The 17787-nt window shown below is 41.0% G+C and overlaps 1 protein-coding gene and 1 long non-coding RNA gene across 3 annotated transcripts in view; one reads left to right on the top strand and one right to left on the bottom strand.

The window, feature by feature from the left end:
• Positions 1–5639: 5639 nt before the first annotated feature.
• On the top strand, positions 5640–8987 carry LOC122841653. The gene is made up of 5 exons (XR_006372420.1): positions 5640–5795; positions 6909–7133; positions 7242–7360; positions 7672–7729; positions 8914–8987. It is a non-coding gene; the product is annotated as an uncharacterized LOC122841653 (long non-coding RNA).
• A 2003-nt stretch (positions 8988–10990) lies between these two features.
• Positions 10991–17787, bottom strand: part of LOC122841641 (mothers against decapentaplegic homolog 3) — a 36873-nt gene continuing 30076 nt past the window's right edge. For both annotated transcript variants that reach the window (XM_044135125.1, XM_044135118.1), the window contains 4 exons: positions 17343–17555; positions 17118–17255; positions 15720–15864; positions 10991–12541 (listed from right to left, as the gene is read on the bottom strand). In XM_044135125.1, coding sequence (XP_043991060.1) covers positions 12418–12541; positions 15720–15864; positions 17118–17255; positions 17343–17555 — 620 coding nt within the window. In that variant the 3' untranslated portion in view covers positions 10991–12417. The remainder of the gene's footprint in view (positions 12542–15719; positions 15865–17117; positions 17256–17342; positions 17556–17787) is intronic.

Raw genomic sequence — 17787 nt, 5'->3', positions numbered from 1 at the left:
GTCCATCATAACCTGTGGAAGAGAACAAGGTTAAACGAAGCCTGTTAAACAAATACTTCTGCTTCTCTTCCAAATACAACATTTACAAACTTATTTTCTGTAGTATATATGTCCCCTGTAACTGGTACATTGTAAAACAACATTTTAGCACATCCTGAACATTAACAAAATCTTTTTTTTTTTTTTTGATTTAACTTATAAGTTCAGTCTAGTGGGCTGTTTAATCACTCTCCCAGACCTGGTTGTTCTGGGAATAGAAACCCCCGGAGAGTGCACAGGAGACCCCACAGCAGGTGGTGCATGATCCTGCTCTAGGACTGGCAGTGGCTCCTGTTGCTGCTGTCCACCCTCATCTTGTGCTGGAGACTGGAGTGGTATAAGATGCATGCGGTTTCGTCTTACCACTCCATGTGGCGCATCCACAAGGTAAGATCTCGGAGAGGTGTGACTCTGGATCACTGTCCCTGGTGTTTGTGTGTCAGTTATCCACACATCCTGACCTGATGACAGGCTCCTGAGTGGCCGCATGCGATGGCGCCTGTTGAAGTTTGCAGCATCTGTCATCCTCTTCTCCCTTTCTTTCTGAAACAGCGAGCTGCGGTCAGGCAGCGCAGGTTGTAGCTCAGAGGGATGTGTCGGCACTGTGGTGCGGAGACGTCGACCCATGAGCAACTGTGCTGGGCTGTATCCGTTCTGAAGAGGAGTGGCTCTGTATGCAAGAAGAGCCATGTCGGGTCGGTTGCCTTCTTCAGAAGACTTTTCATTGTCTGCACAGCTCGCTCAGCCTCGCCATTGCTACGTGGGAATTTGGGACTACTGGTAAGGTGTTTGAACCCATATGCTGCGGCAAAAGAAGCGAATGCTTGACCGGAAAATTGAGGTCCATTGTCAGACATGAAACTCTCTGGGATGCCATGCCTAGCAAACATTGATTTTAGATGGGTAATCACATCCTTGCATTTTGTGTGTGACAACAGGGCAAGCTCGACATATCTGGAGAAGTAATCAACCACAAGGAGATAGGTTTTCCCCCCCAGCTCAAAAAGGTCGGCCCCCAGCTTTTGCCACGGACGCCCAGGGCATTCTGATGGCATGAGTGGCTCACTGTGATTGCGGCGCTCTTGCAGGCACGTTCTACATCTGAGCACCATCTCTGTGATTTGTTGTCCGAGCCCAGGCCACCACACGGTCTGGCACGTGCTTTGCACTTCACGACCCCTTGATGACCCTCGTGCAGCCTGTTTAGCACATCGTTCCGCATTGCTGCTGGAATGACCAGGCGTGTATCCTTCAGCAACAGTCCATCTTGAACTGTGAGTGTGGCCTGCTCAGGCCAAAAATGTTTCAGAAGCGGTTCCTGCTTTGCGTGCTCTGGCCATCCGTCTGCACACATTTTCATGACACGAGAGCATACGCTGTCAGCCTCCAGCTGTGCCTTGAGTGTGTCCATAAATGTGGGACTGACAGGTAAATTGTTGACAATGCAGTCCACATAAATGTTTGTGCTCTCCATTAGTTCAGTGTCATTTGCGGTCATTTGTTTCTGTACTGGTGACCGTGACAACGTGTCGGCAGTCCAGAGTGACTTCCCCGGAACATGCACAATGTCATAGGAGTAGCGCATGAGCCTCATTCGGAAACGCTGTATCCTTGGTGGCAACAGGTCGAGTGCTTGTGCACCTAGTAAGCAAAGGAGAGGTTTATGGTCAGTCTCTAGGCAGAAGTGCTTTCCTAACAAAAAGTCCCGGAAGCGCTCACATGCCCAGGTTAGGCCCAGGGCCTCCTTTTCGACTTGCGCGTAGCGTTGCTCGGTGGGTGAAAGTGAGCGAGATGCGTAAGCTACCGGCCTCCACTCACTGTCCCATTTCTGGAGGAGCACGCCCCCCAGTCCATACGATGAAGCGTCTGCTGATACTTTGGTGTCCCTGTTCGTGTCATACGTGGCCAGGACCGGTGGAGAGGTTAGTGCCTCTTTCAGCACCTTAAAAGCCTCTGCCTGGTCCACACCCCACAGCCAGCAGTTTTTCTTTGAGAGGAGGTCACAGAGAGCTTTGTCTTTCTCTGCCAGCTGGGGTATGAATTTTCCCATCTGGTTTACCATCCCCAGGAAGCTCCTCAACTCGCTCACGTTCATAGGCTCTTTCATGTCCCTGATAGCCTTTATCTTCTCCGGATCGGGCCTGATACCTGATGCGGTGATGACATGCCCGAGGAAGACCACTTCACTCCTGGAGAGCTCGCACTTGTCTGTGTTCAGAGTTACCCCTGCTTGCTCGAGCTTTTTCAGCAGGGCATGTAGACGAACGTCGTGCTGCTCTTGGTCTTTTCCACACACCAGCAGGTCATCGATGTGGCAGACTACCCCGTCCAGTCCGTCTATGACCTCTGCCATTACACGCTGGAAGTGTTCTGGCGCAGAGTTGATTCCAAACGGAAGACGCTGGAAATGGTACCGTCCGAAAGGTGTTATAAATGTTGTGAGTTTCGCTGACTCCTCTGCTAAGGGAATCTGCCAGAAACCCATGTTTTGGTTTACTGAAGACTCTGGCTCCAGCTAGCATCCCTAGGCTCTGATCGACTGCTGGCAGGGCGTACTTCTCGCACACATACTGGTTCAAGCCTGTGAAGTCCACACACAGGCGTGAGTCGCTGGCTGTTCTTCTTTGGGGACGACGATGCCAGCGCACCAATCTGTAGGCTCTTCAACGCCTGATGACCCCATCTCTTCCATCCGCTGGAGCTCCTCCTTCACCTTTTCCATCAGAGGCAGAGGGATTCTCCGTGGTGTCTTTAAAGAGAATGGTACAGCATTGGCTTGAGCTTGATATGGTAAGGTCGTTGGATGTCGCCTAGGCCCTTACAAAGTTTTGGGTAGGTTGTCTTTAAAGAGTCCATAGTGACACTGTCAACTCGAATAAGCATGCCCAAGGCAATAATGGCTGGTAACCCGAGTAAAGGTGTGTCCAGGTTTCTGACCACATAAACCTTCTCCTCCGTCTGCTTGGCTTTGTAAGTCAGCTGCATTTTTGCATAGCCTACTACCCCCAGCTGTATCTTTCCTGGACCCAGCAAGGGTTTCTCTGGCTCATGGAGAACAGGCCTTTGTGCCCCCGGGTACAAGTCTTTCAGGTCACTTTCAGAAATGGCAGTTACATCTGCCCCAGTGTCAAGTTTGAACTTCAGCAGTTTCCCTTTTATCTGCACATCCACCTCCCACTTATTGGTTTTGCATGTCACGGAACCCAGGAAGAAACTTTTCCTCTCTTCTTCCTCAATGCACGCTACTACAGCCTTGTTTCTACATACACGCTGGTAGTGGCCTTTTTTTCCGCAACCCCGGCATTTTGCGTCATTGGCCGGACATTCAGCTCTGGCGTGAGAAGGACCTCCACATTTAAAACACTGGGCGCTGCGCTGCATGTCTCTGCCTTGCGTGTGTTGGCGTGCACGTGCACCACTGTTTTTCAGGTTTGAATATTTCTGTCCCTTTTTAATCAGTCTGTCTACGGAGCTACTCTCCATCTGCATCACACTGCTAGCGTCACTCCTAAGTGTGCTCTGTTGCTTTTTCACTTCTTCCGACTGTCTTGCCATATCTATGGCTTTTTGCAAAGTCAAATTTCCCTCCATCTGCAGTCGTTCGGAAAGTCTGGTGTCTGCAAGTCCCACTACAATCCTATCTCGTATGAGCTCATCATGCAAGTCCCCGTATTTACAGTGCTCTGCTAGAGCATGCAGGGCAGTGACAAATGCATCGACAGTCTCATTAGGCTCTTGTTTTCGCATATTGAAGCATGCGCGTTCAAACACAATGTTCTTTTTCACAACAAAGAAATCCCCGAATCCGTTTTTTACTTTGTCATATTCTTTCATGTCAGCATCACTCAGCTTTAGCCCTCTCAATACATCGTCGGCTTCATCCCCCATACAATATATCAGAGTGTTAATCTGGTTCTCCTCGGAGTTCGAGGCCAAGTTGCTCGCTTGCCGAAATCTCTCGAACCTCCGGATCCATTTTGTCCATTCGAGCGGTTTGCCGAAATCGAAGGGCTCCGGTGGCTGGATGTTAAATGTAGCAGTTGGTGCGCTAACCGCCATGCTCACTTCCGTTTGCTGCCGTTAACGTTTTCCTCACGTTGTTCGGTCATAACATCCACCACTGTCTCTCCCTCCGTCTCTGTCGCCGTGGACCAAGTTCCGTTTCAACTTTACTTTCCCGTCATAAACACAGCACTTCTGACACCATGTCGTATCTCCTATTTTAGGGAGAAAATAAATCAGCGCGGACCAACTGTGTCTTGACGATAACCTCACTTTATTGCTACAATGTAACACGTCCTACGTCACACATCCCCACAATCCTATTGGTCTACTATACTTTCTCTAACGTAACCTGCGTAAAGCATTAACCCTTAATGCACTGTATTCAGATACACCACAATAACATTTTAAAAAATCTTTCAAAAATGTTTTTCAGGCAACAAAGGCTCAAAAACAGGTACCCTAAAATGTCTAATTTCCTAAAGAAGGTCACTTCCATTTTCTATCAAAGAGACAGTTGAACAGTTTTGAAGAAAGATTATGTTTTTATATATATACATATCAGTTATGTTGACCAAAAACCATTAGGGGAAATGTAATCATTGAGTTCTTTTTTTATAGCCAACCAAAAGTTTATGAAATGGCATCTGTGAAAAAAACTTCAGCTTGGAGTTTTCTGACTATATTAGAAGTCTAATTATATTATATTATATTATATTATATTATATTATATTATATTATATTATATTATATTATATTATATTATACATGTAGATCTGAATGTTACAAAGAACCATCAAAAACAAAAAAGGAAAAAAAAAACTCTTGTAATTGAATCAGTTTGACACCAGCCAACAGATGGCAGCGTTGAGTTAAGACAGCTAAACAGTTTCTTCATGGCCTCAGTAGAGAAATTATTTCATAAAGGTGATGACAGATAAAATAAAAAGGGTTTGTAATTTAACACTTTGACTATAAATTTGTGTTTTTATGATGTAAAACACTTTGAATTGCCTTGTTGCTGAAATGTGCTATACAAATTAAGTTGATTGAAAACTCTTTTTAAAAATTTTTTATTTAAAATAGTGTGCGCCTAAATGTAAGAGACTAAATTTGTGAGGTTCCTGATTATCAAAGGACTCATATCACCGACTGCATGAGAGAACAAACCAGGTCCAGTTACTTTAAATAAGCTGCTAATAACTGGAAACATTTATATTAGTACATTTTATAATGCTAAGATTTAGGACCAAAGCAGCCTCAATTTCGCCAATCAATTTGTTTGTTTAATGTGTTTTTACATAATAATAAATAATTTAAAGAAGCTTACATACACACATTAAATTTATACATTTGCAGTATTTATGCTATTTTATTTTACTAAACTGTCAATAAAACAGTTACATTCATATATTTCTTAGACAAATTGCTTATTAAAACGCAAAAACATAAAAGGGATCCTGAATAATCCTCAAAGTGAAACAGCTTTAGTCTGATTTAAATAAATACTTGATACCCATTTATAATTGAGAGCTACTGGAATGTAAAATGTTAACAGTCAGGACCGTCTGTCTGTTTTTGTTAAGAAAGTTCTGCATTGCACACTTACAGTCTGAGTCAATCTTTCATAATTGCCCTGCATTTGACCTCTACCAACTGGAGTTAATTATTGAAGGACTGTCTGACTAGAAATCCTGCAGGAAGCTGTGGTGGAGGCTGAAAGTGCAGACAAAGCTGCTGCAGCTGCAAAAAAGGTAAGAAATAAAAAGAGAGCAGACACATTTATAGGCACACTTACAGCCCTTAGCACAAACTTGAAAAGCTGCCACGTAAAAGGCAAACCTGTCTGGGAAGGGCTATTCGGAGCACAGTAAAAGAAGACTGCATATTCCTTATGATTTAGTTTTAACTTAAAATTTATGCAAGGAAAATAAAAAATGTAACTACAATATTTTTGAGGAGGTTTAAAAGTGGCTTGCAAAAGTGTGTACGTCTGTTGGAATACAGCGTCCTGATCTGACCCGAATCGGTGGTTTTAACGCTGTCATAGCAACAATGCTAATGTTAGCGTCGATAACGTTAGCATTGATAACCTTAGCAGCTATTGAAGGTACTAGCATGTGGACAGAAGGAGCCGTCCAGCAGTCCTGCTGTGGAGAAACCTGCTGCAAAAAAAGCCCCGCGAACTAAACACAGATGGTGTGAGGCAGGACTTATGCAAAACGAATTAAAAAATGATTGAAAAGTGAATAAATGTGATTTAAAAAACCCCCAAAACAAACAACATTCCTCAAGTCCCTGTTTCTCTGAAAATCGCAGCTGAATTTGGTAATGATCTGCAGATTTCTGAATGCTGAGGGGGAAATCGTTTTGGAGCAGCAGAAACATCAGAACAACAGGAAGTTCACGATTTACATCAAAATGAAATCCAAACCGAACATTTCATGGAGATTTAATGGCTTATTTTTGCATAAAATAATCAAACTTAAAGACAAATTTATTGTGCATTTCATAAATAAGCAATTCATAGATAGACTTATATTATTTAAAGATGGGTCAAAAGAACCACAATCTATGGAGATTGATGAGTCTTAATAAATTGAGAAATGGAACTGGACTCTGAAACTAACACCAGGAAATGTGGTTGCTACTTCCTGCAGCAAGTCCTCAAGCCTCTTAAGTTAACGGTTGAGTTCAAGGAAATTGGTAACAAACGAGTACAACAAAGTGGTCGATACATTCCACGCACAATGCTCAACGCAGGAAAAACACGATAGATGAAGATGATGTAAGGTAGACGCTTCCTAATCTAGTTTTGACATGAAACTTATCAGTATTCATTAAGAAATACTTCATGTGTTTTGCAGCTATTGAACGGACAAGAATGACTTTCTGAAGAGAAGCATTTTCATTCCGAGACGTTAAAGGGTTTGACCTTCAGGAGTCCTCTTGCTGCTCTATCTGATGACGACATTAATTGCTTGACGAAAATGTCCGGGTTTGCTGATTGCCAAACATCCCGTCGCTCTCAAGAGTTCAAGACATCTGTGAAACTGACTGAAGAATGATGAATACTTCAGCTAAAAACAGGAGTATACACATATTTTAATGCGTCTTTGTGACCCTTCAGCTTTATTATTTATCCATAATTATTTGTATTAGATTCGACATAATTTCAAGTTTGTGCATTGTTTGTCCAGGTTGACTTAGAAAGTGAGCTGTTACTATCTGAGCCGATATCGATATATGATATCAATACTGCTGATAGGCATTCGCTATTCTGTTGCATCCGGCAAAGACATTAGACATTCTCCACGAGGTAAGACTGTGTGTGTTGATGTACGGGTTTGTGTTACACACACCCCTCCGATACCAAAGGCAGCAGTGCTTCTGCTTGAAAATGACTCATTCCAGTCCACCGAAGTCAGAGCAACACGATCCACACCACACAAGTAGCCTGTCAAATTGCAGTCCAAAATCTTCTCTTTCCAACAAATAGTAAAATAGAGCTTATTTTCGGAACCACAAAACATAAATAACATCGTACCTTTGCTCTTTTATAGTTATAATCCATGTAAAAATAAGTTTTTCCAATATGTTGTTATAATCTGTTGTCCTTGTATTACACAGATGCGATTCCGCTCTTTTTTGCCTTTGAGATACGGCTTAGAAAACAGAAGCTATGAAGGTACATCCCCTCGCTGTTTGTTATTATTATTATTATTATTATTATTATTATTATTATTATTATTATTATTATTATTAATGATTTGTGGTTCATGGTTTTTGTAAGCACCATTTCATCCTCAGTCCTATGGAAGTGTCAATCACCCAAATTAGCCAAAGGGATCCCGAAAAACTGACATGAGTAATGTCTTACTATTTTCCCGTTTGTTTTCAATGGGTAAATATGTGTTTGGTGAATTGTTACATTGTTGTCAGTGGGGAACATGCAGTTCCAACAGCCTTTACACAGACTGTGTAAAAATACAATTTATTACATTTTCCAAACCCAATCATAGCCTGGAATTATGCAAGAAATTGACCAAGGCCTGAAGCTAACCTCATGTCCAGTTGAATGAGACTGTGATCAACAACTACCACATGTTTACCTATACAAAGGTAACTGGTAGTAAACATCCCATTTTTGTCATAATGCCACTGTATCTAAGCTCAAGACGTCCAGGTAGTTATGCTTGATCTTATGTGTGCAAATTCCAATGGTAGCTCTATGGCTAAATGAAAACATGTGCTGCAGTAACTGCAGTATTTACATTTAAACACCTTTTTATGCTAATATTTATTTTTTGTCATTTTCCTAAAGGCAGATTTTCACAAGCTCATATTAAGTCATTATAGTCACCCAAAAGCTTGTAGACATGTAATATTGATCATGTGTTTGTCCCAATATATATTTTTATTGATTTATTGTCCAGTCCTAGTATGTACAGTAAAAAAAAAAAAAAAAAAAAAAAAGAGCCATGTTTATTACTTTCTGATTGCACCACACATCATCACTGTCAGAAAAAAAAACACCAAAAAGCAACACCGGAATTGACCAAGAACACGTTCTGTCAAACTGCAACGTTTCTGGGTGAGTGTGGCTGACACAAAGCGGGTGCTTGTTGGCGTGTCACAATAAAATAATAATAAAACAAAACTTTCAACGAAAAGAACATGATACTTATTGTGAAACATTGGGCTGCGGGGGGGGGAGGCGCCCTCGTTGCTGCATCTGTTTTTGTTGTGGAAAGGCACCAACGGATTTGTCAGTGTTTGTGACTAATGGAGACAACATGGTCTGATGTCTTTTTTTTTTTTTTTTAAAGGAATGCATTCATTTATTTTCTCTCATTTGATTTTCTCATGCAGGCACACTGTGACTGTGGTGGACTGGCTCAAACCACGTCTGGCAGTGCACTTCCCTGTCTATACCTGAAGGGCATCAAAACAAAGCCAGCCTTTATGTTCCACATCAAGTCAGTCTTTTTTTTTTGTGACAGAAGCTATTATGCATTCAACTGACTAGCTCTACAGACATAAGAAACAATAGTGTCTGCTGTGGGTCTGTAATAAGTTTTTGTTTTTTTTTATTCCTGGAGACTAAATTGTTCACCCCAGATGAGGAAATATTTTACTCAGTCTTTAACGTACCGTGTTTAAAGATAGGAGAGCCAGATTTTATTTTTGGCTTTGATTACATTTTTCAAGCCTTTGTGTTTCCATGGTGGGAGGATCAAACAAGATCAAATTGAAGCAAGAACCGGAAAGCCTGGACTTTTAAGCGCAATCCACCTGTTTTTGATCAAACTTTGTCCATTCCAAACTCAGTGTGCAGCATGTGCTGATTGAGTCCAAGTGTCAAAAACATCGTCATTGATTTCAGACGAAGTTGAAGAACTTTCTAGTTGTCTCTTCTTTGTCATTATTCTGTCCACTTTGTACAACTCACTTGTACAACTGGCAGCAAAACCTCGACTCCTCCAAACACACTTCTCGTTGTGACCAAAGAGCTCAATCTTTGTTACACCTGACCATAAAAGCGTTCTCTGTTAGGGTCTTTGGTTTATCCATGTTAGCAGCTGGAGGTTTCAACTGTGTGTACATTTTGAAGTAAGGGTCTGTTTTGGGGGGTCAACGCCTCAGTAAAAGATGCAAAACTAGCTTCACGTTGGACAGACACTGCGTTTGACGAGTTTGATCTTAAACAGGACAATCTGGACCTGAAGTAAGGCGCTCTGTTTGTTGTACTTGGGCTGTTGTCTGGTGCTGGTGGGGCTGATGAGTCATCAACACCATAATGAGTGGCTGTAAACTTCTCATTGTGTCCTTATGAGCAAACAGGATCTACCCACAGCACATAGAGTGACACAGTCTAGTCGGTAGCTCTGATGATCAATATTGAATTCATTTCTAGATTGAAAAGAGTTCAGAAATGAACTAAAAACACAAGTAAAATATGCTGCATCCACAATAAGTTTCAGCTCAGGTTTGAGATTTTATTTGTAGAACAACAGAAATATACAGAAATACAAAGCAGCACATCTACTTTCTTTTCTTTTCTTTTTTTTTAAGCAGGGGGAAAATATGGAAAAAAAAAATTTCTACAAGAAATCTAAAAAGACCAATTCAGGACCATAAACTGTCACTAATGATTACAACAGAAACTTTGAAATGGAAGAAACAAACATGACAGCTATAACCTTTAAGAGTGTATATAAAAAAAAAGGACAAATTTGCTTTTAAAACGTTCCCTACAGGGTAATTACATCAACCACAAGGGTTTTAAGATCCCAACAGAATCAGGGCTGCTGCGTTCAAGGACACGAGAAGCTCTATGGAGAGCAGGCTTGTTTCAGACTGGTAGATGCTACTGTTTCTGAAACAACCCAACACTTTGAAAGTTTACACGATTAAAAATGATCGCTTAGGATCGGCCCGCGTCCGTGTAATGGCACTATGTCGCTGCTTTCCCTTCTGTTGCAGATCAGCACCAATGGGGTGCCATCAACATCAAGGGCCAGGTTCATGTAAATAAAGACAGAAAAAGAAAAAAAAAACATATTGTTCATGCACGCCCACTGAGTCTTTGTCTAGTGTTATAGAACCAGAAGGAAATCGATCCACTTCCACTTGAGTGGGTGGGAGAAAGAAAATAGGTTCAAAGCTGTGACTGTTTTTATAATTTAGCAACAGCTTTTACCAAGTTTTCTTTCTTTCTTTTATTTTTTTTTATTTGTTCTCCTGCTTCTAAATCCATCAACATTATGAAGGTTGATGGTCACAATTAAACACCTTTACGTTGTGTATGTACAGAGACCTGAAAATCATAATATAAAAAAACAAACAATTAAGACACTACTGTTATTTACACGCTGCTGCTGCTGCTGCTGCACGTTTCCCTTTATAAAAAGCGTAAAACAAATCTGCCTCACGTTAACATGTTTTAAAAAAACAAAACAAAAAAAAAAACAACTACAACCCAGACCTGCCTGCAGTGTTTTTTTATCCTCCAATGCACAACTTGGACTTGGGCTAATCTTCCAAAAAAATAATAGTAATAAAAAAAAACAACAACCCAAAAACATAATATTTGCAAAAATGAACTGAAATTCTCACGAGTTGGTGAACTTCTCTTTTCTGTTATTTATGATTCAGATGTTTCTGTTTTTCTCCAGTCTTGAATGTGCAAAATGTCAGCGTGGCTAAAAATACGACCACAGCTGAATCGCTCACAAAGCAGAGGCCTCTTCCTGCTCTCTGAACACATCAAAGCTTTCTGCAGAGTATTCACATCACACTTACGAGTGTGCAGTTGTTTCACTGAAAAGTGTGAAGAGTACAACGCGCGGTATTTTCAAGTCCCGTTTGGGTAATCGAAAATGATGCGAACATATTCTGCAGAGTGGAGAGGCTTCCTGAAAGTAACGCATGTTAAACATCTAATCTCTACATCTACATGAATTGATTTTATTTTATTTTGCAAACACAAGTGCATTTTTCCTCCTGGTGACCTTTAGTGAGATCCACTGTCTCTTAGTACTCCTGTAATGGTTTAAAGAGCTTTACTTCCTGTTCTCTCCTCATGAATCCTTCAGAATCTGACTTATTTGTTGGTGGTCTGACTGACATTTTATGTGCTGGTGTAAATCTTCAAACTAGCAAAACTGACTCCTTTTTTTTCTTCTTCTTTGTTTTTGATGTCGTTTACACCAAAAATCTATTTGTTTCTTTGCCCAGAATAAAAGCTGCAGCATAAAATGAAAGTATAAAACCACATCAAATACTTCTACCCTCTTTGCAGTACATTCCTATAGACAGTGCTATTAAATAAATCACTTTCAGTCTGTTTCATTGTTTTACATCTATAGAAGTCTTCATAATCTAAGAAATGCCCCAAAACAAGAAAGTCAAGTGAAATGTATTTGCCATAATCTTACGTTTTTTTTGTTTGTTTTTTTTCTTCCTATTTGGGACACAATAATAACAATAAAATAATAAAAATTATTTAACAAATCTACTGTTTAAAATTTAAATTCTGTACAAAAACATGAACAGCAAATTTCAATCAAGCAAGAAAGAAATAAAAAACAACAACAAACAAACAAAACAAATGTAAAGTTTCTGGCTTGCGGATGAAAACTACCATCAAATTAACTCGGACAATGTGTTGAGATCCTATTAACGACTTTAATGCACTTCGTCCCCTTTTTGCCACAAACACAAAGTGTTTCAAAAAAAGTGCGTCTGACAGCAGGTGCAGAGGTGGGGGGAGGAACTAGGAGTGTCTGAATGAAAGGAGGGACTGAATGCAACGTCAGGATTCGGGAGGGTTGCGGACGTGGCGTGTGAGAAATGAGTGGACGAAGGACGTCCCTAAGATACGCTGGAGCATCGAATGTTCGGGGAGCCCATTTGAGTGAGCACCTTGTCGAGCCACTGCAGCGGGCCGTTCAGGTGCAGCTCGATCCAGCAGGGGGTGCTGGTCACTGTCTGCCTCCTGCGGGACACAAAGGGAAGAAGAAGATGGACAGACGTTAACCCTGCAGAGCCAGCCGTTTGGAGGCAAGCCAAGCCTCACAAATAAAATCTAGAGAGTTTTATTTAGTTACACGCAGAAATAAAAGAGAGACACGTGATCTATTTCCCCAGTGAACGGCTGCGTGTTCCCTAAGTAACAAAAGCTTGGATCAGTGCATGAAAGGAGCTCTGGACGAGCCCCCAACACACAGCTGAACAACAGGGCTTCCTTCAGGTTTTCCTTTACAAGTCTGCAGAGAAATTTGTATATTTTCTAGTGCTGTTTTTATGTATTTCTGGACATTTACATACAAAGTGCAGAGTTTAAGCCTGCTTAAATAGTGCTTGAGTCTTATGATTTGATGCCTCTACAAATTATGAAATAACGCCTTTGTCAAATCAGAAATGGTGAATCCAAAACTAAATTCAGATTATTTAAAGCATGTTTGTGGGTTTCATAGCTTTGTTTTGTTTGTAAAAAATGTGATGTTTGATATTTTAGAACCAGATTGAGAAGCACATGGCCACATTATTTATTTTTTTTAATAAGGGTTAATTTAGTATGTTAGTGAGAAAGCAAAAATACCAATGGATATGTTTAAATTCACATTTTAAACCCTGAAAAGTAAGAAACACGAACTAGCATCTATACAAAAAAAAACCCCTTTTTACTGTGTTACGTAGCAGACACACTAAGCACTAAAAAAAATACAGCGGATCTGGATGAAGGTTTTTTAAAATGTATTTTTTGAGAAAACTGAGAATCCTCCTTTTGTTCACAGATGGACGTCGGTAATGGACGTGTTTAAAACATCGGCAGTCAAATTGAACATTTTAGTCCAAGTCTGACAACTGAGGAGGTCTTAATTTATTTCACAATCAGTGTGAAGGTTTTAAAAGAATCACGATGGAATATCCCTGCATGGACTGGGCCAGCCTAAAGCAGTAAGATTTTGAGCTATAAATGACCTTATGCACTTACAGTTGGGGAGGATCATTTAATTATAATAGAAAAGTGTGTTAATGTGCTGTGACCTGCAGACAAACACTCTTCAAAGTCAGATCCACAGTCCATGCACACTGATTGCATCGTAACAGTCGATGACACGTCCGATAATGTTGGGGAAAACATTCATGTTACTTTGTTCCTGCTTTCTTGTTTCTGCTTCTGTTGTTCGATATGATTTTCTTAAAAGCCTACGCAGATCTTCAGTTATGAATCACAGACGTCACACGGAAAGCAGGAAATGCTCCACAAAAAGCTTGATGCAGATGTTTTCTTATTTACAATTTTAGATCTTTTTCTGAATGACTGAAAAAGGAAAAAGTAGCAAAAAAAAAAAAAAGAATTTTTTTTCATCACTTCAGGTAGATGTACACACATTTTTAAAGGCTGGAGTGATAAATATTTTCTCAGAGTGAGAGGAGAGACTAAAACTAGTGATTTAAAGCACAAGCCAAAAAGTGGAACAAGAGGAGTTAGATGGGAGAAACCTTCAGCACAGAAGACGCTTAAAGAAAAGATTGTTGTTTGTGCGTGTGTGTTATGTAAAAGTTTGATCTATTAGTGCTGCGAGAACCACACCTGCTTCCTCACTCAGCCAGAAGGCTCTGCGTTAAGACACTGCAGAGATGTGACAACTCTGACACACGCGTCATTTCCCTTTTCCTGCCATTTGCATTTCGCTCTGGTTGTTTTTTATGAACTGCTGTTCTTTAGTTTTTCGTTCTGTTCGATACTTTCTCAATCTTCACGCTAAAAAGGATTATTTTTGCATGTTTTTTTCCTCTCTAATTTCCTTCCCATATTTATTTGAATTGTTGTTTTTTTGTTTTTTTTCCCCCCTAAAATAATTTAACTGGAACAAAAAGAGACAGGAGGGTTCAAAATGAATGACCAGTGAAAACAGAGCGTGTGGAGGAGGCAGAGAGAGAAAGGCAGGCCTGCTTGATCATGTAACCTGAATCCTGTTTTTAAGTGTCTCCACATGTCAGCGTTTGGTGAGCAGTCGCTCGCAGCACCAAGGTCTTTCCCTGGTGGAAACCGTCTCTGTCGGTGCCAACTTTCAACCAATCCATCCCACTATCAGTGAGTCAGAGTGCGTGGAAAAACGAGAGGGGACCAAAGGAGGGGAAAGTCCGACATCTCTTTTTGACATAGCACATGTGTGTGTGTGTGTGTGTTTAAAAATAGTCGGGCGTGCCACCAAGGGGCCTGGCTGTATTGACGAGACCTCAGTGACGTCATGCACCGGAATCACCAGAGTGTGAGCAGATGTGTGTGAGTGGGGGCGGCTGGACTGTGGGGCGTGATTCACAGTCTGTTCCTATTGTCTCCGTTCACACTCCCACACACACACACACACGCACACACGCACACGCACACACAGCCTGGCTCTAATAGGGAGTTAATCCTCGCTCAGCAGCATTTACAGAGCTGAGATAATAAATAAGATTTATCACTTCAGTACTCTATCGCCAGATGACTGTCAACAAAACTCCAAGGACAGAGATGAGGTTTGTTTAGAATAAAGTGGGAAATGTAATTAAAACCAGTCTAATATTTCTATCTGTGAAGATTAAACTGTTAACACAACAAGTTTGTTTTATTGCAACTTTTCTAACTCAAGAAAAAAAAAAAAATCAAGTTTCTGTCCATGTATTCATTTTTAATAATCCAAAGTATTTTGTTGCTTCCTTTAATGCCTAATGTAGAAAAGGCAAAATATTTGGGCAACTTTTTCCTTAATAGTAATTGCTCCATCTTTAGCACAAATGCAGATATTATAGATGAGTTTCACGGACTTTTTTCAGACGTTTTAGGAGATTCTACCAAAATCTGCACAATTAAACTTGGGATCTTGATGGTTTATGAATACTATTCAGTGTTTGGATAAACATGTAGTGAAAGACTAAGAAAGGCCCTAAAATAGGATGCTACTATACTATCCGCTGGTCAGGATTTTATATAGTCAGTAGAATCAATATGTGGTTGGAAACCTGGTAGTATTGCAGTATTGCAAATAATAACATTCTACATTTAACCAATTCTGAACCTCACTAACCACATTCTCTCCTGTAATTCTGCAATATCCTGCTCCAACATCTCCGTTCGACCAACAAGAAACAATTTAACAGCCGGTCAAACTCGGGCTCACCTGTACTCGGCGCCCCAGCCTTTGACAAAGCTCATGCGGATGGTGCACATCCTGGTGAGCTGGTAGACGGCCTCGAATCCCTGGTTGACCGACTGAGCCAGCAGGGCAGCAAACTCCTGGTTGTTGAAGATCTTCAAGTTACACCCTGGAGACAAAAACAACCAGCCGAGTTACGTCGAGGAACCAAAAGCAGCCAAAGGCCGAGCGGTTACAGCTGGCTTGATTCAAATTCAGAAAGTAATTACAAGCTGGCATGTGGGACGCCACCCTGTGCATAAAACTGGCAGTGACAAGTGTTTTTCCTTTTGACTTATTCTTTTGTTTTTCTGACTGTGTTCTATCACAGTCAGAAAAATACTCAAAGTTCAGCTTTGACGTATTAAGAAACACTTAAAAATCCAGCTTCAAGCCAGGCTCTAGTGAAAGGGAAAATATTGTTGAACTAGAGGAAACCTCATAGGGTCTTTTGGATTAGTGCTGCTCTGGACTCTGACTTTTATAACGGGGGTGATGTGTACACACCACATCTGTTCTGCATCCTCCAGTTTACACAATTAGATTAGATAAATCACTATTTCACTAATGAGATGCTGCAGTGTTGTCAGCTTTGTTAAGGATACTGAGAAGTGTTTTAGGAAAGGACAATTTGCAATGAGAACTGTGCAAACTTCTTACTTTTTCAATTGGAAATGTGAAAGCTTCACTATAAATTTGTTGCTAGCAATTCTGCAGTGGTCAGACTTTGAATAGAGAACCTGCAAAACAATCAGGGTGTAAAGATGGACGGATGTAGGGCAGAAACGACTAATTAGATTAATCAGAGTGAATCGATTACTGCAAGAATTTTGACTAATCGTTAAAATAAACTCTAAAAAGTTTATTTTAGGAAAAAACAAAATATTCAGAGTAATTTAGCCCAAACTGTACAAGATTTGAATTATTTGTTGATTGCATCATCAGTACAGTTTTAATATTGTATAAAATGCTTAAGTGGTTAAATGAAAAATCAGCAAAATGCGTGATGTTTTATCCAATTAATCCATTAATCCTCAGAATAACCATTAGTTGCAGGCACAAACGGACCGAATGTCAAAACAATGCACTGGTAACGAGGTCCAGAAAACAAAAGAATTTTCCATATTTAAAATTCTTTCCAAACATCTGTTAAACAGACCTGAAAAGCGCTTAAATCAATTTCCAGGCTTTTGCAGAATTTTTTGGGGAACAATTAAAAACGCAGAGCGCGCCTGTGAAAGGTTCATGGCTGCCCGATTAGTAGCGTCTGTGATCTAATCTGTGACGGGAGAATTTTTCCATCCACCTCCTCCTGGTTTTCTGTAACACACTTCCATTCACTCTTTACTTTTTCCACAGACTCGGTGTGGAGTTGTCACACACCTGGGGGGATCTTGCAGACCGTGGCGGGGTGCCAACCATAACGCTGATTACAGTTGGGGCTCTGGACGAAGATAGCGCTGTCGCTGAGACACTCTGCAAACACCTCTCCTCCGATGTAGTACAGCCGCACGCCGCGACCTGCGAGGGAACGGAGACGGACGAAACGGTGACATTAACAGCGGCAGCGGATATCGGACTGCTTTAGACGGGAGCGATGAGGCCCACCTATGTGTCGGCGCGTTAGCTCCACTGCTGCATTGCGGTTGACGTTGGACAACAGTCCCAGGCAGAAACGCTCGGAGTTGGAGGGGTCTGTGAATCCGTCCACCGTCAGCGAGGGCTGCGAGGCGTGGAAGGTCTCTCCTACTCGCTGGTTCAGCTCGTAGTACGAGATGGAGCACCAGAAGGCCGGCTCACAGTACGTCACAGGGTGGAGGTCTGAGACAGACGCAGAGGAAGAGCGCTTAGTAAACACTGCAGCTTTTATTTACTGTAAAGTAATGCCAGGCAGACAGCTAAACAAATTTAGAGAGGAAATGAGATAAAAGATAGGGAAGAAGGTGGACAAATGAAACATGGACATTGCACCAACTCAAGTTTAAGAGTTTATACAAATAAAACACCTATAAAAGTATAAAATAAATGCTTTTTTAGGGGCCAAAAACTGAAA

This window comes from Gambusia affinis, linkage group LG02 (genome assembly GCF_019740435.1).
Source record: "Gambusia affinis linkage group LG02, SWU_Gaff_1.0, whole genome shotgun sequence".
In the NCBI taxonomy this organism is placed as follows: Eukaryota; Metazoa; Chordata; class Actinopteri; order Cyprinodontiformes; family Poeciliidae; genus Gambusia; species Gambusia affinis.
The sequence above is the reverse complement of the archived record's forward strand: the minus strand, read 5'-3'. Positions and strand labels throughout refer to the sequence as shown.